Source organism: Malaclemys terrapin, chromosome 9 (assembly GCF_027887155.1).
Source record: "Malaclemys terrapin pileata isolate rMalTer1 chromosome 9, rMalTer1.hap1, whole genome shotgun sequence".
In the NCBI taxonomy this organism is placed as follows: domain Eukaryota; kingdom Metazoa; phylum Chordata; order Testudines; family Emydidae; genus Malaclemys; species Malaclemys terrapin.
The window spans coordinates 19,804,497-19,830,541 of record NC_071513.1 but is presented as its reverse complement, the minus strand read 5'-3'; the positions used below and the strand labels follow the sequence as shown (position 1 = coordinate 19,830,541).

At 38.5% G+C, this 26,045-nt stretch overlaps 1 protein-coding gene across 3 annotated transcripts in view; it reads right to left on the bottom strand.

The window, feature by feature from the left end:
• ATRX (ATRX chromatin remodeler) overlaps window positions 1-26,045 on the bottom strand; it is a 135,159-nt gene that overhangs the window by 39,746 nt on the left and 69,368 nt on the right. For all 3 annotated transcript variants that reach the window (XM_054040410.1, XM_054040412.1, XM_054040411.1), the window contains 11 exons: window positions 23,188-23,367; window positions 22,304-22,445; window positions 21,943-22,052; window positions 19,113-19,259; window positions 18,691-18,868; window positions 13,858-13,995; window positions 13,028-13,203; window positions 10,744-10,861; window positions 5,873-6,003; window positions 5,461-5,549; window positions 5,091-5,263 (listed from right to left, as the gene is read on the bottom strand). In XM_054040410.1, the coding sequence (XP_053896385.1) occupies window positions 5,091-5,263; window positions 5,461-5,549; window positions 5,873-6,003; window positions 10,744-10,861; window positions 13,028-13,203; window positions 13,858-13,995; window positions 18,691-18,868; window positions 19,113-19,259; window positions 21,943-22,052; window positions 22,304-22,445; window positions 23,188-23,367 (1,582 nt within the window). The remainder of the gene's footprint in view (window positions 1-5,090; window positions 5,264-5,460; window positions 5,550-5,872; window positions 6,004-10,743; window positions 10,862-13,027; window positions 13,204-13,857; window positions 13,996-18,690; window positions 18,869-19,112; window positions 19,260-21,942; window positions 22,053-22,303; window positions 22,446-23,187; window positions 23,368-26,045) is intronic.

Here is a 26,045-nt window from a genome sequence, read left to right as displayed (position 1 = left end):
GGCCAGAGGATGTTGTGAAGGCCAAGATAGGATTTTCTTTTTTCTTCAAAAAAGTAGTAGATAAATTCATGGAGATTAGGTCCATCAATGGCAATTAGCCAGGATGGACAGGGATGGTGTCCCTAGCCTCTGTTTGCCAGAGGCTGGAAATGAGCGATGGGGTGGATCACTTGGTGATTGCCTGTTCTGTTCATTCCCTCTGGGGCACCTGGCATTGGCCACTGTCGGAAGACAGGATACAGGGCTAGATGGACGTTTGGTATGACCTAGTATGGCCATTCTTATGGTCTAAGATATAGAAGGCTTCTCCCTTCAACCAAAGTTTCTGCCAGTTAGTGGTATGGAATTAAAGAAAAAATTTAGAGACTAGTCTGTTATCCTCAGAGGGTCATTAGCTGCCACACTTTTTCTGTGTTATGTACTGTTTTAACACATAGTCCTGTCACCTGCCATTTTCCTAAAGTAGCATTCATCTTCTTCACCCACAACTAATATTTGCTTCCTAAAACTCAATCACAGATTTTACAAGAATAATATAACTGCTTTTAAAATACTGATCTTAAATCCCAAGCAAATATCGACAACCCTCAGAAAGAATACTGTACTTGGGCCTGGGGGTTATCTAGTTCATCCAACCAGAGCTATGCAGGATTGTTCCCAACAATACATTTTCTTGTATTTAGGGGGTAGGAGGTGGGGAAAATAGTTTTAAATTATCTCAATGATGAGACTTAAAAAAAAAAAACTTGTTGCAAAAGGCACAATATACAGGAAGTACCATCAAAATTAGAGTTTGGAATTTATTTCTTTTGCAACAGTTAATATCAAGTACAAAACACAATATTTTTAAAACACATTCCTGTTAATGGTGTCATCCATATTTGCCTAGAAAAGGGATTCTAATATTTAGTTGTTTAACAAAAAAAGCAAAGGAGGAGACAATTTTTATATGATTATTAAAAATCCATACTGAAGTAATACTCAGAGGCCTTCATCAGGAAAGATCCTTTGTACTAGGCACCGTACAAGTACACTCAGAGTCTCTCCCCAAAGAGTTTACATTTTGTTTTGGAACATAAATGTCTTCCTAATTCAAGTCTATATAATGTTATTGACTTGAGATCATAAATAATTGTCTAATCTGCTATTTACATAAAACTTTTAGTTAACTTGCCACTTCTATACCCTAATAAGCTGACTTCAGTCAAACTTCAAGCAAGTGATGATACTTTACATCTGAGTCACTCTTCCTAAAAATGTAAAAGATTAAAAGGGGGTAAATCTGACAAGCTAGAGAGAATTAGGAAAGTCTGTATCTCACTGTATTTCTGTGCCAAAATAACTGCATACCCAACAAAACAAGCAACATTTGTTTAGTTCTAGATTTGCCATTCAACAACACCTGGTTGTGAACTATTTGAAATACAGCATGCTCTCCTTCCAAGGTATCAGTATTCTCTTTATCTATTGTGAAACACCGTTGAATTCACATATACATGAAGACTTATTTGCAACCTCATCATTTGATCCTGAAATGTAGACAGGAATCAGGAGCTGACTTTATTTATGTTACCTAAATTCTTTTTATGGCGTTGCATGTTTCTGCCTTTAATCTCCTTTGCATTAGTGTGATAAATATTGATTTATTAGAATTACAATACAAACTTTCTTTCACTTAAAAACTTTGATCTTACTGAAGTATTTACTTATACAGAATATTTTTCTCCTATTATCTTGCTACTAATTCAAAACATTCAACTTTTAAGACCACATATAGCAAACTAGCTGAAAGGCAACTTCATCATGACAGAACAGTCATCCTCAACATTTCTGCAAATACCTGCAAAAGAACTCTCATTTGAAAATTTCTTTGCACCGATTTTTTTAAGCATACTTTTACATAAATGCTGAATTCTGTCCCTAATGTAGGCTGGTGTGACTGTGTTTAATTCATGTTAATGACATTGTTTGATGTTAATACCTGACACAATGCAGCATGTAAAGGATGCAGGCTGTGCATGTCTCACCTATAAATTTCCTTTTTTGAAAGTATATATGTATCACACAACATTTAATTGTACTGCTAATATATGAATTTTCTTTAAAAAGTTAAACAGACTGTGAAATCAGCATAAGTGTATGAAAGAACCACTGTATACATCAGGGGTGGGCAAGCTTTTTGGCCCGAGGGCCATATCGGGGGGTAGAAATTGTATGGCGGGCCATGAATGTTCACAAAATTCGGGTGGGGGTGCGGGCTAGGGCTGAGGAGTTTGGGATGTAGGAGGGTGCTTTGGGCTGGGAACAAGGGATTTCAAGGGTGGGAGGGAGATCAGGCTGGGGCAGGGGCATGGGGAGAGGCTCAGGGGTGCAGGCTCCGAGCAGCGTTCACCTCAAGCGTGGTGTGGCCCCCGACCCTGCGTCCAACAGAGGGACAGACAGAAAGAGGAGTACAAAAACTATGAGACAATATTGGTCAGCATGCTAGACAGTGGTTTCAACACAGCAGCAGCCTAACGTCTTTAAGCATTTTGTACCCACAACAAAGGAGTGTTTAAGGAGGGTTTTGAAGGAGTATTATGAAGTAGGTGTTGAGGAAATTTACAGGGAGGTCCCCCCAAGCATGGGAGGATGTGCAAAAGGTCCTTGTTTGAAAATTTAACAAGTGTGTGATGGAGGCTGGCAGCATGGGGTGACTGAAAGCAGGAGTTGACATCTCAGTAGTGAATGAGTAAGGATAGGTAGGGTGAGGCTAGGTTGTGAAGAGCCTTTAAAGAGAGGACAAGTATCTTATGTTTGATGCAAAAGCATAAGGAGAGCTAGTGGAGGAAAAGTATCTTTACAATAGCATTTTGAATGGATATGAGAAGGGCAAGATTACATTTATCACTGCCACAGAAAAGGATGTTGCAGAAATCAAGATGCGAGACATCCATATCTGAGAGAGGCTGAGATTTTAGTTTGGACAGAAGGAGGCAGATCTGGAGTAGAGGTAGATCTAGGAGAAATAAGGTGTAGAGGGAGAAGCGAAGGCAAACAAGGAACAACACAAAAAATTGGGAGGGGGTTGGGGGGGTGAGGAGAATTCTCCAAAGGACATGCTGAAGGAGCAATCAGAGAAGGAGGAGAACTATGAAAGGACAGAGTCATGGAAGCCAAGGGAAGATAAGATTTCAAGAAGAAAATGGTCAATAGTGTCAAAATCAGCTCACAGTTCAAGGAGGACAAGGATGGAGTATTAGTTCAGCACTTTGGCTAGAAAGAGGTTATTAGAGAGATTTTGGTAAGAGTGGTTTCAGTGGAGTGCAAGCGTCAGAAGATAGACTGGAGAAGAACCCCAGAGACTGACTGTAGACAGCACATGCAAGAACTCAGAGATGAAAGGAAGAAGGAGCAATAGCTGGAGAGGCAAATGGATCAAAGGTGTGTTTTTTTTAAGATGAGAGAAACTGAAGTATGCTTGAATTGTGAGGGGGAAAAAAACAGGAGAGTCAGAGTATTGGAGAAGAGTAAGGAAATGGATGAGAATGTGGGTAGGTGAGCAGGAGATGGAGGGCATGGGGTCACTGGGGAATTAGAGGAGGATAGTAGATGAGAAACTTCTGTGTCTTTGAGAGAGGAGGAGGGGAGAACTATAGGAAGAGAAGGGAAGGCAAGCCTAGCAGAGGGGGAAGGTTTGTATTTTATCAACTTTTTCTTGGAAGAAATCAGCAAGATCCTGTGTGGGAAGAGAAGTGGAGACAGGAAAGGAAAGCAGTCTTCATCCCTTATGTTACTGAACCCCATCCTTTCGGACAAGACCCGGGACACGATCCAAGATCCACCAATAAATCCAGATGAGTCAAATGCCAGTGAATGAGCCACTTAGTTCAAAATGATACCTGCATATGCGAGGGGACAAGCCTATACTTATATGTGCGATGGGATCACATCTATTCCCACCTTAATCTCATTCCAGAACTTGCACACAGCATACTCGCAGCAGTCTACAGTGCAGGTGGACCTTTTATATCTGAAGCAAGATGGAAACAGGGCAAAGCCTCCTCAAACTCACACTGTACCAAGCATCCATTTTAAAACTACGTATATGAAGTTAGACGAGGTCATGGATAGTAGAACCTTTAGTATTACCCACTAACATTGGAGTGATTTGTGATTAGTAAGAAATGGTATGACAGATTATCTCCTTTTTATTCTTATAAATTAATGCTGGTAATATATTCCTATATATATTATCTATATATAAAAGGACCACCACCCTTTTACAACTGTATTTTAATCATAACTGTTTATAAAAACAAGGGAGAACAAATTTACAAATGTATTTAAATTATGAATTCAACTTCATTGTCATTAAAGTAATTTATCTAGGAAAGGTTATTAAGCCCATAAAATGACACACTGCCAAAACATTCACTTACAAATGATTCCCATCACTCAGCAGAAACAGAAAACAAGATTATTTAAAAACAACTGTTTGAAAGTGTAGTTTACAGATGTATGCAGGCTGAACAACAATCTCAAAACAGCCACCTTATTCTAGCTCTATTAAAGCCATCTGCTAGCTCAACATCTAAATAAAATTCCAGATGCATCAATGTAGAATATTGTTGTTACTAATCTTTCTGTTCAGATTTCCTCATAGATCCCATTTAGAAGAAGGTGAAAAGTAACATTTCTCTATCATCCAGCAGCACTATTCACCTCTGAATTCTACTCTGAAATGACCTTAAGTTTTACAAGAATAGAACAATTGGTTTATGTCACCTGAAGCAGGCTTGCAGGGCATTTTGCTCAAAAATAAAAGAAAAAACAATTATTTGTTAGTTGCTCTGTCACAACACAAACTCTCCCTTAGGCTGATTTTCCCTTTGTTTTCTAAAAGATATATCATTACAAGTGTATCTATATTGGGGTTTGTTTTGGGGGAGGGGAATTGGTGGGGAGAATGGCTTTATTGAACTGAGGACTCATCAGTCATAACCAGGCATAGTATAAGCATGGACTGTACTAATTCCCAGCCTTGTCAAGATCACCTTTTCCAAAATGATGCAGCATCATATCCTGGTTTACTTGTACATTACACTCACCTTCATCTGACTTTACAGCCAATGGAGGGTTGTTTGCAAGTTCCTCTGTATTCCCTTCTCCACCCCCACGAGATCTTGAATTCCAGACTTTAATCACTTCAACATCATTATCACTTCCACTTCCACTTGAGCTACTCTCTTTCTTCGCTTTTTTCCCCTTGGGTTTTTTTTTCCTAGAAACATAACATTGTATGTTCACTATTTAAAAATCTGCAGGTGAGAGATCCAACAGCTGTAACAGTAAAAAAACAAACAAAAAAACAACAACCCACAAATATTGCTTAAATTTTCATAACTTTAAAAGAAAATAAATAAATCTAACAGAATTTAAGTTAAGCATGTATGTTTCACACAGAAAAGCTCAATTTACTTAGCATAATCATCAGAGCTTAAACTCATTGAAGTTTCATCTGAATCTGAAGCTATGAACTCATCCAAACTGTCTTCATCAAAGTAGCCCTGAAAAACAAAATTAATATTCTTAGAACACAGATTTTACTAAGTACCATCATCTAGACTTAAGCCTCAAACACTTAAACATCTGTTTATTCTTCATTTAAACAAATGAAGAGTTCAGTGAAAGATCAACATTTCAAAATGTTTTAATAATGACAAAATTTCCAGGAAAAAAGGAATACTTGCCATAATTGAAATAGTCGGCAAAATCACTGTGCCCCACAGCAACAGAAATTTCCATTAATTTGCCAAAAATCTACCTAGCATTTGTCATGTCAAAGTTTTCAATAGAGGCAGAAGTATGTATTTTGATATATCTAATTTACCTTATTTTCTTTACTAATATAGTCCAGCTGCAAACACCAAGGGTGAGTCCAGATTCTGCTTAACATCTGGAAGTCCTGGAAGAGCTTAGCTCCAGCTTTGCCTCTTCCACCTTCACTGCTACTACCTACACCTGACAATAAAGTTCAGATTATAGAATGAAAGCTTGAAGTAAGTTTGCCATATACTGTTCCCCCTTTGAACAACACATTTGTTTAGTATAGAGTGTTCTCTCCAGGTGCACATCTCACATTGTAATTTCTCTTTTAAAGAGGTCAAATTACCTAGTTACAGGATTTTTTCCTAGTTAAAATGGTCAAAATTAGATTTCCATCTTTTTCTTGATAATGAGTTACATGATAACATTTTTACAAAGGAGTGCATTCTCTCCTCAGTGGGAATTCATATAAATCCCAGTGAAGGGGCACTCATGTTTATTCAAGTTTGTGAAAGCAATTATTTATAAAACCTAAGATTAACATAAACGTTATGATTTTTTAAAGTTTCAATTAATTCAAATCATTTTCCTTGCATATTTTGTAACTTTAAAACTGTCCTAATGTAAAACAGCCAGAAGGTGTAAATACCTTGTCTATTTTAATTGACTAAGCTGAATTTGCTGCAAAAAGTGAACTGCATTTGTGGTGAACGACTGGATTAAATTTTTTTTATTTTTAATAGCGTAAAGCAGAGGTGTCCAACCTACAGCCCACCTGAGCATTTCATAAGGCCTGCAGCCTGCTTCAACACAATATAGTAACAGACGATTCATTAGTATTTTGTTGTCAGGTTTACATCATTTTATGTGTTCTATGCTGTTTTTTTCCTGTTTTCTATAATGCTGATACACGTTTTATGCACTGGATTTCTTTATTTGTTTTTAAATAGACAATACTGTACATAGAAACAACCTATCTAAATACATACAAAACAGAATCTGTTGGCTCACACAAGTTTGTGCTTAGGTTTATGCGGCCCTCCTGTGTAATAAGGCTGGGCACCACTGGCCTAAAACACTATCAACTTGAAGTTTTTGAAACTGACTTATCTGTACAGTGAAGCCTATTTAAACAAAATAACTGGAAAAATCATACATTTTCAATAGAGGCAGAAGTATGTATGCCTGTGGATGAACCAGACTCAAAACCTTATTCAAGAATTTCAGTCAACAGGCTATAGAATAAGACTGTAGTAAAATGAAGGCATAAGGGAAAGTATGATAGCAAGCTGCTTTTTGCCACATTAAAAAGAGTTACTCTATAGTTAGCTCCACGTAATAATTATTCCTTTATGTTCCTAATAAAAGGTAAAAATAACACTGTGGTAGCTGGTATGGCTCTCATGGATTTGGAAGGGTCCCTACAGAAGTGCTAAGTTCAGATGCCCTAACTCCATGTTACAGAAACAGAAAAGAGACCATCTCCCCTAAAATCTGCCATGCAATTAACAAAATTATTACAGATGATATATAATATTTTCTACATTAATGAAAAGTAGAAAAACTATTTTCAGATTTGGAGTAAAAACTAACTTTCTAAGATTATGTATTCTAGTGGCAACTTGTACCACATCTGAAAGTACTTCAACAAAACAGTGAACTTTTGACTTTTATTTGTATTTGCAGGTAAAAAGAAATTTCTTCTACTGGAACTTCACCCTCAGTAGAAGGATTAGTTTTTCAGATATTTAACTAATACAAATCAAAAGGTACTTTGCTTAGTTGAAACTGCTGGAATACCAAATGCAGAGAGTGGCTCTTAACTTAGGGACCAGTCAAATGGCTTAGAAGATAGCAATATGGATGGATATTAACAAATTTCAGCAGACAAACATGTATAAGAAGCCAGCAAAAGTTTTGAAGAATTCGCAAAACTACTTCTATTGCTTTGATGGAAAATAGTTGTTATGAGGAAGCAGGGTGTTTTCACCTACTGAGCTATTTCAATGAAACTTACAGCTGACTTATTTTTAAGCACATGGATAACTTTAGGAGGATATACATTTGGAATGCTGTAGTAACAGACAGAATACAAATATATTTTCCTTCAGTGTATTTATATAGGTGAGAGCCAATACAGAATAGAGGCTTCAGAGTGGTAGCCGTGTTAGTCTGTATTGGCAAAAACAACAAGGAGTCCTTGTGGCACCTTAGAGTCTAACAAATTTATTTGGGCATAAGCTTTCATGGGCTAAAACCCACTTCATCAGATGCATGGAGTGAAAAATACAGTAGGTTGTATATATATTACAGCATATGAAAAGATGAGAGTTGCCTTACCAAGTGGGGGTCAGTGCTAACTAGGTCAATGCAATTAAGGTGGAAGTGGCATATTCTCAACAGTTGACAAGAAGGGGTGAATATCAGAGGGAAAATTACTTTTGTAGTGCTAACAAGGCCAGTGCAATCAAGGTGAACGTTGCCCATTCCCAACAGTTGACAAGGTGTGAGTATCAGCAGAGGGAAAATTCCTTTTTGTAGTGACCCATCCACTCCCAGTCTTTATTTGGGCCTATTCTGATAGTGTCCAGTTTGCAAATTCATTCCAGTTTTGCAGTTTCTCGTTGAAGTCTGTTTTTGAAGTTTTTTTGTTGAAGAATTGTCACTTTTAATTCTGTTATTGAGTGTCCAGGGAGACTGAAGCATTCTCCTACTGGTTTTTGAATGTCACAATTCTTGATATCTGATTTGTGTCCATTTATTCTTTTGCATAGAGACTGTCCGGTTTGGCCAATGTACATGGCAGAGGGGCATCGCTGGCATATACCACATTGGTAGATGTGCAGGTGAACGAGCCCCTGATGTTGTGGCTGATGTAGTTAGGTCCTATGATGGTGTCCCTTGAATAGATATGTGACAGAGTTGGCAACGGGTTTTGTTGCAGGGATTGGTTCCTGGGTTAGTGTTTTTGTTGTGTGGTGTGTAGTTGCTGGTGAGTATTTGCTTCAGGTTGGGGGGCTATCTGTAAGTGAGGACTGGCCTGTCTCCCAAGATCTGTGAGAGTGAGGGATCTCCTTCAGGATACGTCGTAAATCCTTGATGATGCTGACCCCCCACTTGGTAAGGCAACTCCCATCTTTTCATGTGCTGTAATACATATACTGCTTACTGTATTTTTCACTCCATGCATCTGATGAAGTGGGTTTTAGCCCACGAAAGCTTATGCCTAAATAAATTTGTTAATACAGAATAGACTAAGTTATAGGGTTGATTAGTGATGAGCTCTACAAGACTATCAAAACACTGTGTGTGTTCTGCTTTGAAACATACTCATGTAGGTATGTTTTTTAAATAAAGGTTTTAGTCCTTATTTAAAAAAAACAAACTGTAAAATAGCTTTTGGTTTTCAGACCTGCAATTTTAATAAATGAAATTACCAACACTGGTCCTTGATGACTATTTAGATTAGCATCTTAACTGAAATAAAGGAAACAGCCCACACAAAGTTTGAAGAAGAGAACCTAGCCGGCAATTTAGCTAAGACACCACAAACTACACCCAACTATAATCCAAGCAAGTAAGAGAACACTGTGAATATCATATCCAAGTTGAACATCTGCGGTAAATCACAGTTCGATACAAAATGCAATTAATCTTTTATCATCCTTTTCTTGAATTAAACTTGGGAGGGTAACTGCAACAGCCAAAAATATCATGAACAGTCACTGCAGCAGGTATATACAATCAATTTAAACTGTGCCACATACTTCAGCCTGTCCAATGCTAAAAAGATTGAGTTAGTACATTTGCATGATGGACTAATTTAGTAGCAGTTCTAAAAAGCAAATGTATGCTAGGTTATTCATTAGATAAAAATATGATTATCATCATCATGACCCCATGTATTCTGCAACTACAGAATTTAACATGAAGGATATTTCAGCATCATAAAATAAATTAGTGTTGCTACACAGTTAGGGATTGTTGCTATAGAACTATAGAGCTGCTGCTGTGGAATTTGGTCCAATTGTGCCACTGAGTACATAAGGCCTTTGCTAGCTTCTTGAGTTACCATTATTGATGGTAAATACGACACTATCACTTTAAAAGTGCTGCTGACACTTGCAGGTCTTACAAGATGCTGAACTGCAAGCCCCAAGAAAACCACCAACATTTTAGAGTCAAGAGCACAGCAGTTCACAGCATTTGAACATGCCTTTGCTCAAGCTGTAAGATTTTTTTAAATTCAACAAGTTTGTGTATGGCCTTGCTGCTTCGAAAATACTAAAGGAGTAAAAAATTAGAAAGGCAGACTGATCCTGAGACATCAAGGAAATCTGATGACAAACTTAAGTCTTTTCACTACCAGACCAGTGGGATGTGGAATGAGATAGAGGGTGGGAACTCCATCTCATGTTTGCAAATGAATAACTTGAAAGATTAACAAACAAAGGCACGCTGAAAGATTCTGAAATACACTTGTGTCACTGCACTTCAATTCTGAGTTGCCCTCGTGCCAATCTTTGTGGTAGCTGGCACAATGTAAGGGACAAACCAGGTCTAGGATGCAATCAAATCAACTAATTTCCTCTGGAAATAAATGTGGGGCTCCAGATGTAAGAGACTTGTGTAATAATCCAAAGTCCATTTGAAATAACATGTTTGCTTAAAAAGTACCAGTAATTAGTCCACAATGTATGAATTACTTAAATTATATTTTTGGGGATGAAGAGAAAGGAAAGGAGTAATGAACCACAAACAAGAAATGTAAGTATTCGTATTCTTCAGTAAATATTTAGTTATATGCAACCATTAGCGCCAAAGTGGACTTCTACGGCAAACCAAAAGGGACCATTTGTAGCGTGTTATGAAAACATGGAAAAAATGATTAAATGATGATTAATCACATTACCTAAGTGTACTTTAGTTACCTACCTGTCAAGTGATCCAAGTAGTACTGATACAGCTTACACTGAATCGATGTCATTCTAACTGCTAGAACATATTCATATTTTGGTGGCAGGAACTTTGTTAATGCTGTGTAATCTTTCCTCTGTAATTTTACAAAAGGATGTTAGTCAAACAGATAAGTGTGTATAAAGCAAATGGATTCTTAGAGTTTAAAAACCTTTGGCACCTTAAAAGACAAAATGTACCACACAAGCCATCTCTAGGATGTTTTCTAACCACAGAGAAAAAAGTATAATACGCAATGAAAGCTAATTATACCAGCCCATCTGCCCAGGACCATTTAATCTAGTGCAGCTGGCTGCACACTACACACATCTCCTCTATGCACACATTTTAAGTCTCTGCTGTGTCAAATGCAGTTTCAATAGTTGTTGCCAGTGACTGCTTCTCTTCAGCATAGTTACCCTTCTTCAGGTCTGGGTGAACGAGACACAAATGACAATGTTTGTATATGGACACGGATTGTGACTCCACAGGAAAGTCACACATGATTTTGGAAGGTGAGTGTGATTCATGATTTTTGAATGCTTGTTTGGCAATGCTATTTCTAATCCCTTTCCTCGTTCACTTGCCTACAGTCTCTGCTTCTCTTCATCTGCCTCCTCACCCTCAAAATGGTAGGTGTTGACAGTTTGGGGGCTGACAAACTCCCCACGGTTTGTCACAGGGCTAATTCCTTTGTGGCAAACCAAGAGAAGTTTGTTGGACCCAGGGACTAGCTTAGGACATCTAATAATGCTTAAGTATTACATTATTTATGTATTAAGATTTTCATAGTTGCTGCCTTCCTTCTTTCTGATATGAGCAGGACAGCTCAGTGGGAATGGCTGGTTTTGATGGTACAGCAATGGTACATGAACAGCATAATGGCCAACAAGGGTCAGGCTAGAGACTCTTGCCTATATGCTCGGGGTATTACTGATCGCCATATTTGGGGTCGGGAAGGAATTTTCCTCCAGGGTAGATTGGCTGAGCCTCTGGAGGTTTTTCGCCTTCCTCCGCAGCATGGGGCAGGGATCACTAGCAGGAGGGTCTCAGCCGATTGAAGTCACTAAAACACAGGATTGGGGACTTCAACGGTAGAGTCCAGGGAAGGGTCTTGCGGCCTGCAGCATGCAGGGGGTCAGACCAGATGATCATAATGGTCCCTTCTGACCTTAATGTCTATGAGTCTATGAGTTTTCCAGTACCGTACTACTGTATATTTAGCTTCAGGGTCAGGCCCCTCTTGCTACCATGTACATTCCAGTGGCTTTCCATTTTCAGATGTACTGGTGCAGGAGATACCAAAAAATTTCCAGTGTGGACCACTTTTTTTTTTTAAATAAACAGAGACACTGCCTGATGTACCAGCCCCCTTTCCTATTTATGACCACATGGTTCACCATCACGCCCCTTCACAATCATTTATAACATCTCTGTGGCAATGCTAGCAACTGCCTAAACATGAAAAAGTAATACACCTGTACCCCGATATAACGCTGTCCTCGGGAGCCAAAAATCGTACCACGTTATAGGTGAAACCGTGTTATATTGAACTTGCTTTGATCTGGCAGAGTGCGCAGCCCTGCCCTCCTGGAGCACTGCTTTACCACATTATATCCAAATTCGTGTTATATCGGGTCGCGTTATATCGGGGTAGAGGTGTATTGGGAAAGGATTTATGTATTTTTAGTTGTCTTTCGGGCAACAGGTGTTTCGTCCTTTTAAAAAAAGTTTATCAGTCTTCATCTCCCCGGCCCCACACTTCCATCTGTTTTGATTCTCTCCAATGGAAACAGGGGAGCCAGCTTCAACAGTTAGACAGTTCTCCATGGCCCACCATCTTACCATACATTTTAGGAAACAGTAAAAGGCAGGCTGTTTTTTTAAGTTTAAATTCAGAATATTTCAAAACTGAAGTACTGATATCCTACCCTATAATATAAATTACTTGTCCAGTAAGTCAGGAAAACAATTCTCCAAGTTGTATGTGTCCTGCCTAAGATACACTGACAGGGTTTGTAAAGACTGTAAAGCTTTTACAAGATTTTCTGTTTATATGGGATTTCTGAATTATTTACAATTCAAACTAGTTATGAAAACTAACATTGAGTCAAAATGATAATGAGATTACTGGACAATGTATGTAGCAATTGTAGATCCAAATTTAGAGGACCCAGACCATAATATTTTTTAATTCAAAGGAAAGTAGATTACTATAATATTAAATTACTTGAGTTAACGTGGTGGTAAACTATTTCCATACCTGAACACATCCAGCTAGCATCTCATACAGTATGTGGGCACGCTTCTTCATTACCCTAACATCTACCATGGTGGAGTCTGCACACTGACCATTCTGGATTGGATTTATAAACCGATTTCTGAATTCCTTAATTGATCCAAGCAAATTTTCCTTGATAAAATTAACCATGCAGTGATCTGGAAGAGAAAGATCAACTCCAGTTCTTTAAAATTAAATAGTTCCTATGGAAAGGTTTGTTTTAAGAAAAGAAGAGAATGGATGTGTGTACATAAACACTTTTCTGTTAAGCAAGGTAATTTAAGGCCAAATTTTTCCCAAATGAGTCCTTAAAGTTAAACACCTACCACCCATATTTAGGCACCTAAGTACTTAGATTTTCAGAAAGTATTAATCATTTTTGAAAACTTGGCATAAATGTCGATCTGATGTAAGACTTATCTGGAATGTCTTACTGCCTGTGGGCTTAAATATGCAGGGAAGCAATGATATAGCAAAATTATATTTATAGTAGGTTTTGTAATAGTTGAAAACAAAATTATGGCAGTCAGTAGAGGCACGCATTACTGGGCGATTTCATTCTAAATTAACTAGACTTCCAAGAGTGACTTAGAGATGTAAACTGCTTTACATGCTAACACACTTATCCAGAAGGTAAACTAAAAAGTAATGAAAATTATTCTAATCGCTGTAAAGTGTGATCTGGTACCACCAGGAACACATTATTTTCTCCTACTTCAAAACTAAATACATTTATAATAATATATTACTATACTGGCAGAAATGTATTGAAGGAAATGTTTTCTGCACTGACTATAGAAGCATTTACTTACATTCTATAAGATTATTCTGCAGTGGTGTTCCTGTAAGAATTATCCTCCTCCTGGATCGTATAGAATTCATAGCCTTAGAAACAGCAGAAGCTTCATTTTTTAATATGTGCCCTTCATCACATATAACAAAGTCAGGGCCTAGAAGAAAATCAAAGATGTCTAATGCAATGAACTTTATTTTCTGTAACCACTAGGACACTGGCTGTACAAGAGTCTGAATTTACTCTATTAACAGGCAACCATATGCTCTTTTTAAATAAAGCTCTCTAGATTTAAGGGCATTAAAGCCCATACTCTTGGCTTGCAAATGCATTCATAGTAGTTGATTTTTCCAAGATACATAGCATAGTGCACAATGTATTAGTGGGTAGGATTAAGGAAAAAGTTTTACAGTACATTCCTATTAAAAATGTCTAAACATACAGTATAGAGACAAGATGAGTGAGGGAATACGTTTTATTGAACCTGAGGAAGAGCTCTGGGTAGCTCAAAAGCTTGTCTCTTTCAGCAACAGAAGCTGGTCCAATAAAAGGTATTATCTCACCCACCTGGTTTCTCGAATATCCTGGAATCGACACGGCAACACCACCACTGTAAAATGTATCTTAGTAATGCACGTTTTCTCTGTCAAATTTCATAAGCACACATTTTTAAAAGTCACGTTACACTGCCATCTATTGGTGACTGATAAGAAGTTATGAAGAGAACCAAAGTCCAACAGTAACATTCTGTATGAAGACAACAGAGCAGTATGCAATATCCTACTTAACAGATAGAGCTGAAAGCCTGATGAAAGTTACCCAAGTGGTAAGCCTGATCTGCCCACTGGTAAAAGGCAAATTTTATTTGATGTCAAATAATATCAAAGGCCCAGCTCAAAGTTCCCCCCAAACATTTTTTTACACTAATTTCATAATTTCAAGCAAAGCAACAACTTCATTTTTATTGGGTTTAATGCCAAGACATCTCAATCACTTCTTGATATTTAACTTACACAAAAATTCTTAAGATTTAAATTTACAACTACCACTACAAATTCAGATGCCAAGATAGCAAGAGAGAAAAAAATATGAAAACTTCTTTTAGGAAGCCAGCCGCCTGATCAATCCCACATAAAGAGAGTGTGTTTCCAGTACAGCGTTGCAAAATTCTACCTGCCCATTAATCCACGATAAGTAGTCTTTTCTAACAAGTAACATACAATTTGTTTCTTTCATTATCACAGTCAAAGCCAAATAACTAGGTTTTGTGCTTAGACTAGTACTTTTTCATGACAAATATGCATGTCTAATCTAGGCCATTGTAGAATAGCTCCTCATTCTCCTAGAAGCTAATGCTGGGATCAGAGATCCATAACTCAAGGTGTACCTATTAAATAACACAATGCATTTATATTGTATTTTCCATTAAAGAATCTCAAAGTGCTTTACAAATGGAGAAAACTGAGGCACAAAGAAATCCAAAATCAAAGAGAGACAGATCTCGGGGCTACTAATCATGTGTTTTAGTCACAAGACCACGCTTTCCTCATCAGTAAGAATAAGCTGGCAACTCCTTTGTGACTAAATGCATTTTGCCCAATGCACATTCATGAAGCCAAAGACGTAGAATTTAAAATTCATTTTTCTTGCTTTGTGGTCATTGTCATTTGATCATCCATTAATTTTTCCCATGCTGCTGTGAAGGACCAACCCAGAACAAGGACATGAGTTTGGACATGATGGAGATGGAGACAAGGCAGAATACAATGAGCCATCAGAAAGCCAAGAACTATTTAGGGTCTAGTCATCAGAAGAGTGGTGCAGGTCAGCTACACTCAAAGACAATGCCACTATTCTTAATAAGGATAAAACATGACATCCACAGACCATCTTTTATTAACTAGCCCATAACTCAAGGTAAGATCCATATCTTTGCCTTAGCTTCAGCTAAAGAGAGTTCACAACTTTTCTTCACTCTTGTTATACTTCAGTGGCCACCCTACTGCATGAAACAGGGAAGCCAAGGCAATCCTGTCTGTAGCAGGGAGATTACTTATTAGGTAAACAGTTTTGCCATGGCTCTCCACTTCAGGCAGCTGCAGCTTTCCAGACTCCCAATCCGCTCAAAATATCTAGTTTGTTGTTGACTTCTTCCCTCCCACAGATACTGATTTTTCCTTAATTTTTAATTTCCCTACTCAGAAAAAAAGCATCCAGGGATCTGAGCTTCCCAATTAGTAGAGTTGCACATTAATCAAACCACTGGAGATAAGAACATAAAAAAGGCCATACCGAGTCAGACCAAAGGTCCTTATAGCCCAGTATCCTGTCTACCGACAGTGGCCAATGCCAGGTGCCCCAGAGGGAGTGAACCTAACAGGCAATGTGATCTCTCTCTCCTGCCATCCATCTCCACCCTCTGACAGACAGAGGCTAGGGACACCATTCCTTACCCGTCCTGGCTAATAACCATTAATGGACTTAACCACCATGAATTTATCCAGTTCTCTTTTAAACTCTGTTATAGTTCTAGCCTTCACAACCTCCTTAAGTAAGGAGTTCCACAAGTTGACTGTGCGCTGCGTGAAAAAGAACTTCCTTTTATTTGTTTTAAACCTGCTGCCTATTAGTTTCATTTGATGACCCCTAGTTCTCATATTATGGGAATAAGTAAATAACTTTTCCTTATCCACTTTCTCCACATCACTCATGATTTTATATACCTCTATCATATCCCCCCTTAGTCTCCTCTTTTCCAAGCTGAAGAGTCCTAGCCTCTTTAATTTCTCCTCATATGGGACCCATTCCAAACCCTTAATCATTTTAGTTGCCCTTTTCTGAACCTTTTCTAGTGCCAGTATATCTTTTTTGAGATGTGGAGACCACATCTGTACACAGTATTCGAGATGAGGGCGTACCATCGATTTATATAAGGGCAATAATATATTCTCAGTCTTATTCTCTATCCCTTTTAATGATTCCTAACATCCTGTTTGCTTTTTTGAGCGCCTCTGCACACTGCATGGGCATTTTCAGAGAACTATCCATGATGACTCCAAGATCTTTTTCCTGACTTGTTGTAGCTAAATTAGCCCCCATCATATTGTATGTATAGTTGGGGTTATTTTTTCCAATGTGCATTACTTTACATTTATCCACATTAAAATTCATTTGCCATTTTGTTGCCCAATCACTTAGTTTTGTGATGCATATAAGTTTCGTCAGTATGTCTTTAAATATCTTTTCACCCTGTTTTAGGTTTTTGAACTAGATCCTCCTTGCCCTTTTTTAAAATCTCTTGTGTTACCCATTCATTTAAAATTGTTGGAGGAGTTGTCTCTGCATGGTGACCATGGAGGAGTGGTTCCCACTGGTGCCGGTGACCAGTGCCGGGGTGGGGAAGACGAGGACTGAGCCAACATGGCCAGTTTCCCTTTAGATGGCACTGAAGGACCCAGTACCAAATGGTAACCAATGGCCACATGCTCCCTTCCACCCGCCAGCACCAATGCCACCGATTCTTGTATTGTCTGTGACTCTGGTACCAACAGCGAGAGCAAGTTTCTGGCCAAAGCTAAAGCCTCAAGCGTGGACAGCATCGCAATAGTCCCGGCACCATGCTGACCTGCCAGTGCTGACAGTTCGGCTGGTACCAGACTCAACAGAGCTCACATAGGGGCCGGTATCAAAGCATTAACCGAGCTGCCAGAGCCAAGAAGTGACCTGATACAGGTCACATTCCGCTCTGGTCTCCATGTCTGGCCATCCTTGGGGTTGGAGAATGTCCTCTCTTGGTCAGCAGCTTCTTCTGTTTCTTCCTTGGCACTGGAGATGACAAATGGTGCTGTGACTCCTGACGCTCAGTTACTCGGTGCCAAATCCTAATGGCACAGTTCCAAGGAGGGTCTCAGCTCTGCTTCCATTAGCAGGGACTTCAGTCTAGCCTCCCCATCCTTTTTGGTATGGGGCTTAAAGTCTCTGCAAATTTTGCAGAAGTCCCCAATATGAGCTCAAGCACTTAAGACAACTGGAGTGCAGGTCACTCAGGGGCATAGCCTAGTTTCAAGAAGCACAAAGCTTGAAGCCTGGTGACCAAGGCATGCCTCGGTACTGAGAGCGGATGCTAAACAGAGAGAACTGAACTAAACTAACTACCAAGAAGTAACTAACTATCAACACTGGCAATCAACTAGCAAATACTGAGAACTATGTACAAAACACAGAGAAGACAAAGTCCACTGAGAACTTGCAAGAGCGAGGGGAACAGTTCCAGCAACTGTCATGGGTGGTAAGAAGGAACCGAGGGGGAGTGGGGTTGGCAGGGCCCTTTATACCGGCGCAATGGACACGTAGCACCAGAGGTCACCAGAGCCGACCTGATGGATACTACTGAAGAAAAAATTTCTGGCGACTGTGCTCAGGGTGTACACACACCTGCACTGGAACGGACATGTGCAATCACTTGAAGAAAAAACAAGGTTGACCAAAAGGGATATTTAACAGATGAGGAAAGGTCATCAACATATTTCTTGTACCTAGTATCTTTTTTCATACGGGTACATCTCATTCATATCCGCAAGAGAGTCCTAACTTAAAATACTCTAAGTCATAACTGCAAATTTATGTAAGATAGCTATGTTATAGAAATCACCCACGCAGAAACTAAGTTAACTGTAAATAAAATAGCTTAGTGGGTTCATTTATACATCATTAAATGATTTTCCTAAAAGTATATTTAAAAAGAAAAATACAAAAACATTTTCAACTTGCTAGAGTTCTAAATTCAGCCCATCCCCTTAAAAGGGCAGCTTAATTGCTACTTTGAGTCCTTACATTAACAACCTTCACTTACCTGGATCAACCAGAGCCTTGTTAAATATTTCCTTAAGTTTTCTACTTTTGACATTCCTGCCTTGTGCAAGATTACGGTACATCTCATAGCCTATGATCATAACTCCTCCATCTTCCTGCCATCGCTGCAGCATATAGGATCTTTCTTGAGGGCGTTTTACAGTTGCTAGTTCAGAGACCTTTTGAAAGAGAATACTGGATGTTGTACTCTACTTTTAACAAAGACAAAACAGGAGCCTTGCAGAGTGCTACACAACTTTTACATACCTAGATCACACTTACTACATCAGTACAAGTAAATTTTCTGTATACATAAAACACAATCTCTAGTGTGTATTTCGAATGGTGTAAGTTTATCATAATTACTCAAACTGTTCAGCTTTATAAGGGACTTAAAAAAAAAAATTCTTAAAAATTAAATACCTCTAGTTTCTCATCATCTTCTAAACCTTCTTGCCATTTTTCAAACTCATTCAGCCAGTTCAAGGCAGTGTTCAGAGGACACACCACGAGAGCTGTGCTGAAATCCAGTTTATCACACAACAGAACTGTATGGAGAAAACTCACTACCTGTAAAGGGAACCAAGCAAACTATTACTTAGTATGAGAATACTTAAGGGGGGAAAAAAAGTTGCACACAGAACCACCATCATTACGCACACATCCATGTCTAGTCTTCATTTTCTCCAAATAACGCATACAAACAACAATCTTCCTAACCAAACAGCCTCACCCTTTTTTGGGGAGTACTAGTTAAACAACTCACTTTTCTGCTTTAAACGATCTCCTTCAATCCTCTCATTTTCAAGATCAAGTCTAACTGTCTCTGGAACTTTGTATGTCTCAAATTTCCTTCTCTGGTTAACTTATGCCATACATCTATTACTCTGTGTGAAACTGGTCTGCCAAAGTTCTTAATTTATGCACAGCTTCCCAATTTTGGATGTCGTCTCCAAATAGCTGATCCATTTCACGAGCATAAAAATCCTCTCACAATTTCATTAATCATTTTTGTAATTTTTCAAGTTTCTATTAGGTCATGTTTGAGCAGAGCCATCCCTAGGGTATGGCAAATCGGGGCAGCCACCTTGGGCCCCACACTTTGGGGGGCTCCGCAGTGGCTGCCCCGAATCACCATACCCTAGGCTCTGTGTGCATGTTGTGCAGGGGGTGCTAGGCCGGCCCGGGAACAGGTAGGGTTATGGTGCGGGGGGCTAGGCTGGCCCAGGGGGTTAGCGAGGGGCCTGGCGCCGACAGCGGGGGTCAGGCCCGCACTCCCTGGCAGGAAGCGGCTCCAGCCCGCCCCGCTTTGCTAGCTCCTGGCGTCGCGGGGGTGGGGTGGGTCTGGAAACTGGAAAAAGGTGGGACAGGGGCGGGAAGAGGCAGGGCAGGATGGAGGATTGGGGGAAGGGATGGAGTGGGGACGGGGCCTGGAGCGGAGTAGGGGGGGTTGTCCCAGGCCCCGCACCTCCCTAGGGACAGCCCCTGTGTTTGAGCCTCCTTTTTTTACTAGTGAGAATAAGCCCACTCCTTAAATTACTTATATGGAAAGACTGGAGTTTCTTGAAACTTGGCACCAATCTTGCATTACGTGCTTTCCAAGTTAACAATTCCTTCAGTATGGTGACCAGTTCTGTACACCATGTAACAGTTCATTCCAAACTTCAGGACTGTGCTGCAAATATGCAACGTTCAACGGACACTAAACTGCTTTTAGCCCTTGGATCTATGCTGCATGCCATCACCAGGGGGAGAACTAGTAGACCTGCTCTTATTAAGATGAGAGTTGTTGTTAACATCTTATGCTAAAAATATTCAAATGTGAAAGGAAAGAGTGCCCATAGAAATTGGTAATTTAAGCCATCCTGGAGACTTTGGCCACTCATTTTACTTGACTTTCATCTTATTGTTATTTCAAGGTATTATAGAAAATCTCTTAAAACCTGTCTTAAATCTACTTCTTACAATGGAAATAAGTGGAGGACAAAAGAACACAGAAGCAGCTAACGGTTAGAGAGGAAGTACTGAAAAATAATTGTAAAAGGGGGGGGGCAGAGGGATCAATTGTGATTAGATTGCAAAGAATGCCCATGAAGACACAATGTATGTTTGTTATTGGCCTTCTGTCCAATTATAGGAAAGTTACACCCATTAATTCTGTAATCATGTGAGCAGTTATAGGTGACAGAGAAAAAGAAACATTCTGCTGTGAAAATATTTCCTAATAGATAATTATCAACTGAAAGAAAAGAGTTATCAGATGATCCAACTAGCACATTTGTCACTAATAGACTCCAATATTTTGCAATGTCCAGTATAAGGTACTAAAGGTTTGCCTAAAAGTTATATTATGCCTAATTCAGAATTCGGAATTGTTTTAGGAAATACTTAAAGGTCAATTTCAAGGTTTATGTGAAACCATAACACTTCCTATGACTTAAGACTGACAAAATAATCATGTGTGACATCCATAAATGTTGATACTCTTAGAAGCATCATAACTTCCAAAAGGATGCTACTTCTAAAGACAGCAGTCTCTTCACACTGGAGATGAGACTATTTTTTAATATATTAAAATCTATACTGCATCTGAGTTGCCTGACTTTAATACAACTTCATACCCCTTGAGAAAACAAGGACTAAATCTCTACAGAACTCTGCTATAGTAGTACCGCAAATGAAATCATTGACAGTGAACAGAAAAATCTCAGACATGACCAGGGGATAATCCAGGAGCCACTGAAGAAAGGAATCAATTTAAATAGCACACACACTGAAGACGGAATGTTTTAGAGAACATAGCCTACTTGAAAAATAAGAGTAATGTTAAACAAATTCAGAAATATGGGTTTCAAACTAACATAACAGGTGTGTGTTCATCCCCCTCTAGCTACATACTATTTTGGAATGCAAAGAAGCTGTCTGTATTAACTTTATACAAATCATACGCTTTTAATCTAATTTAGTTATTTTTAGGCAAGTACAATATGCACATTGATAGAGCTCAGGGTGCATGAACATATTTTATAAACGGCAAATATATATTAACTTCAACTCTTTGAGGAAAGAGGACCAATCTCTACCAACACGCACTTCCTCTTTTTAAGCAACCTCATCGGGCCATTGCCCAGGAGAAGGGGTGGGTCTTACACAGTGTCCTGAAAGCTATTAAACTTGGCCTCTTGTTAGACCAGCTGAGGGAGTGGGTTCCAGAGTACAGGACATGCCTCATCAAAAGTCCTTTGCCACTTACCTGCAATGTTTTTCCTAGACCCATGCAATGGGCAAGAATGCATCCGGAACCTGCAGATTTCTTTGTTTTTTTCAAAGATTCACAACAGCAATCCCACATGAACTGAACACCTGGAGAGAATTTTTTTTAAGAGCTCCTTTAAAAAGTATTGAACATTTTAAATTTACTAAAGAACTTATCTGAAAAGATATTTTTATATAAATCAGCAGATTAAGATATTTCCAACACAATAAAATAAAAACCCAAAGTTAGCAGCATTTACCAAGTAATTGTACATAAGACACCAGTTCAACATGTAGGCCCTGCCAGCACAAGAAAAAAAAAAAGTTTGATTAACATAATTCTCTTTCTATTTTCTTACCATCTACTTGATGTGGTTTCAGTTTGGTAACTATGTTTCTGTGAACCTGTACTATAGGTTCTTTGGTTTCTTCATCTTCATCTAAAACCAGTTTAGTTGTGATCGGACACTTTAGAGGTGAAGCATCTTCTATTTCTATCACCTGGAAGCAAACAATATAATGTATTATAGGAATGCTTTGTACATGAATAATTCAGGCCCTTTTAAACACACAAGTTCAATGAAATAGCAAGGCCCTATTTGCTAAATCCAAAAAGAAAGATTAAGCAATATGCTCCTTTTATCTCCTAACATCTCTGTTCAAGATTTGTTTCCACAAAAAATAATTTAAACAATTGAGACACGAAACAATAATTCCTTGTTTATTGATCATTAACCTTAAATAGAAGAGCCTTATCTCTAAGGTGCCACAAGTACTCCTGTTCTTTTTAAGTTTAAGTATGAATGTGTGATTCATCGTGTGACTGTCCCTTTTAGGGTGATCAGTCAACACCTGTTCTGTGGTGTGTCCCCTTAAGACAGTGGTTCTCAACCCGTGGCCCACTTGCGGCCCAATCAGCACAGAGTTGTGGCCCATGCAACATCCTCAGGGCCATACAGGTAGTACATATATTATGTGGATGTGGTCCACATAACACAGAGAGCTGCATATGTGGCCCACAGTGGAAAATAGGTTGAGAACCAGCGCTTTAAGATGCCTGACCACTAATCCTTACTATCCTTAAGGGGCTTGTCGTCCTATTACAAATGGTTACACAAATCTATACCTTTTAAACACTTCAAATTCCTTATCCTCAGCTAAATTTATGCCTTTAAACACCATCAGCAATTGAACTTTCAAACAATATCTCATGCAAAAGTAAAAATAAATAAATGAGATATACCTCTCTTAATTTCTCTCTCTCTCTTTCTCTTTCTGCAATACGTTTTCTTCTCTCTTCCTCCTCCTTCAGTGCATTTTGTGTTTCTGTTCTAAGCTTATCATCTTTAAGAATCTTTCGTATTTTCTTCCGGCCTTTTCCAGGAGATTTTGAATCATTGTCATCTTCATCCTCAGAATTACTCTATTGCAATTCAAAACAATTAATCATTAGTATAAAACCTGAGACACAAGGACTATTATAATCCTGACTTTTGAACAAATGATCAAACTTTGTGACACAGTTCTTACCTAAACAGAAAAAGGAGTTTTCAAATTGAGTTATCCAGCATAATTTGAAAGATCCTTTAGCACCTTGTGTTGACAATTTAACACATTTAAAAAACACAGCTTACATTATTTTAAATTATACCGACAAAAGGTGGTAAGTGGTGTTTTCAAATGACGTTGCCAACAATGAAAAAAAGCACTCATTTCCTTTTCAACTAGACATACCGATACCTGGACCTAAACCCATTTCTACCACCAGTAATTTCAGTTGTGATAACACAAAGGGAAGCTTATATTTTCCTCCCCATTACTGCTATTCAATGTGGTATAACCAGTAAAATCCTGCAAGATCTGGTTGACTCCTTGCTCCAGCTATTGCCACTGGTTAGGTGGATAATGACACTTTCAAGTTTGGTTAAGAAATTCCCCTTTACTTAAGAGTAATAGCTGTGTGTCTTCACCTAACTCCAAAACGTAGCTGGTTTTAGTTTCTATGAATGGAATTTTATCTAGTCTACTCAACAGTTTTCTTATTTAAGAAAAAATAGTTCTGTTTTGGCTTGTTTTACTTAAAGTATTTGTTTTTACTGTTCATATGGACTGTTTTATGGCTTGAAAGAATATGAATCAAAAACCAAAGAGAAATTAAGTATGTCCTAAATCAAATAGTTTATCATCAGGAACACCTGATTTTAAAATAAAGTCTGATATCTGAAATGTCCTTCATTCACAGGGTTAACTAGCTACTTCTAAGACAGAAAAATCAACTATTAGAAAGTCTAAGGACAATGAAAGAAAAAAAAATTCTTCCACTGTACAATCTATAGGTTTAAAATGTGAGTACTCTGTTAAGCAGTTAGAGAAAAAAGGGATTATTCTGATTGAAAAAAGTGATGTCTATAGATCAGCAGGTTGGAGATCTGCAGGCGAAATCAAAAATTGGGAAGAACTCTCTCACTCCTTCACTGTAATGGCTGAAAACTGGACTGTTCACTGTAAAAAAAAAAAAAAAAAAAAATGTTTCTTTGAGCTCTAAATGTGACTCCTTGGGAAATATTCTGAAAAATAGAAATGTAACAAAAACGCTGGATTTTCCCCCTCACAAACAATATATTGAGACAAGTTTTAACTGAGACCTGAAATAATAATCCAGTTGAAAGAGCCTTTCAAAGCTCCATTATGGATATCAACTAAAAATATCTGGATCCTGAAGTAGAAAATATGTCAGCTGAAACTATTCTCTTCAGACATTAATTCACACAAGTTTCATTATTTCTAAAGTGAAAGAAAGTCGTAAGGGGTTTATTTAAAGTTTTGAAATAGCTACTAACTAGTCTAACCAACACTACATAAGGGCATTACTGTAAATTCCCACAAAAATGTATACAGAGTTAGTGTGTGTTATATATACCCTGTTAAATTAAGAGACAAACTTCAAATAATAAATGTATTTTTTAAGTTTGTGACCCAACAAAATATTTGCTTGATACAACAATTATGGAGAACAACTTTACTAAAAACAGCCAGGATTCTCTATCAATGGATTTTGATGGTTTAACGGCTTGTATCTATCCCTTAAATCAGTGGTTCCCAAACTTGTTCCGCCGCTTGTGCAGGGAAAGCCCCTGGCGGGCTGGGCCGGTTTGTTTACCTGCCGCGTCCGCAGGTTTGGCCGATCGCGGCTCCCATTGGCCGCGGTTCACTGCTCCAGGCCAATGGGAGCTGCTGGAAGCGGCACAGGCCGAGGGACGTACTGGCTGCCGCTTCCAGCATCTCCCATTGGCCTGGAGCAACGAACCGCGGCCACTGGGAGCCGCGATCGGCCAAACCCGTGGACGCGGCAAGTAAACAAACCGGCCCGGCCCGCCAGGGGCTTTCCCTGCACAAGCGTCGGAACAAGTTTGGGAACCACTGCCTTAGATAGCTATACAAACTATACATCAGAATAATTCCTTTTCCCTTCCTTTACCTAAGATTATGATGACCTCTAAAATAGGTAGCAATTATAACTTGTGTGCTAATGAATTCTCTGTTTCTGTGAATTAAATAAAGATACTAAACTCAATAATCTGCTTAGTACATATTTTATTTTACACTATTGCACCTGGAAGAAATTAATATATATTTTTTTATTTTCTATTTTTTTCCACTTGAATAAACTGAGGATCTTTCTGCATACACAAGACAAACATACTTGGTGGTTTCCCTTCTTAATCTTGAATATTTACTATTACTGCATGCCTGTATCTTTCTGAAAACGTCCATTGATTAAACAAAATGTACATATTATTCTATAGGTAGTCATATACAGAAATATATTATCTGTGCGTTCATAAATAAAGAGGACATTCCAAAAAAAGTCAGATTTTAAATCACCTGCTTTACATTTTTTCCCCCACACTGTTCAGAGTCAGACACTATAATTGCACCATATCGTGAGATATAGTGAAAGGTGTTCAACTGTTACTTAATGTGTGTTTTCAAATTTTGTCTAAACGCAAAATATATGTCTTGTTCAACATTTAAAAGATCAAAACCACTGGCTAGAATCAGGCATACTGTAGACAGCTGTTCCCCACAGAAGTCTGCCAC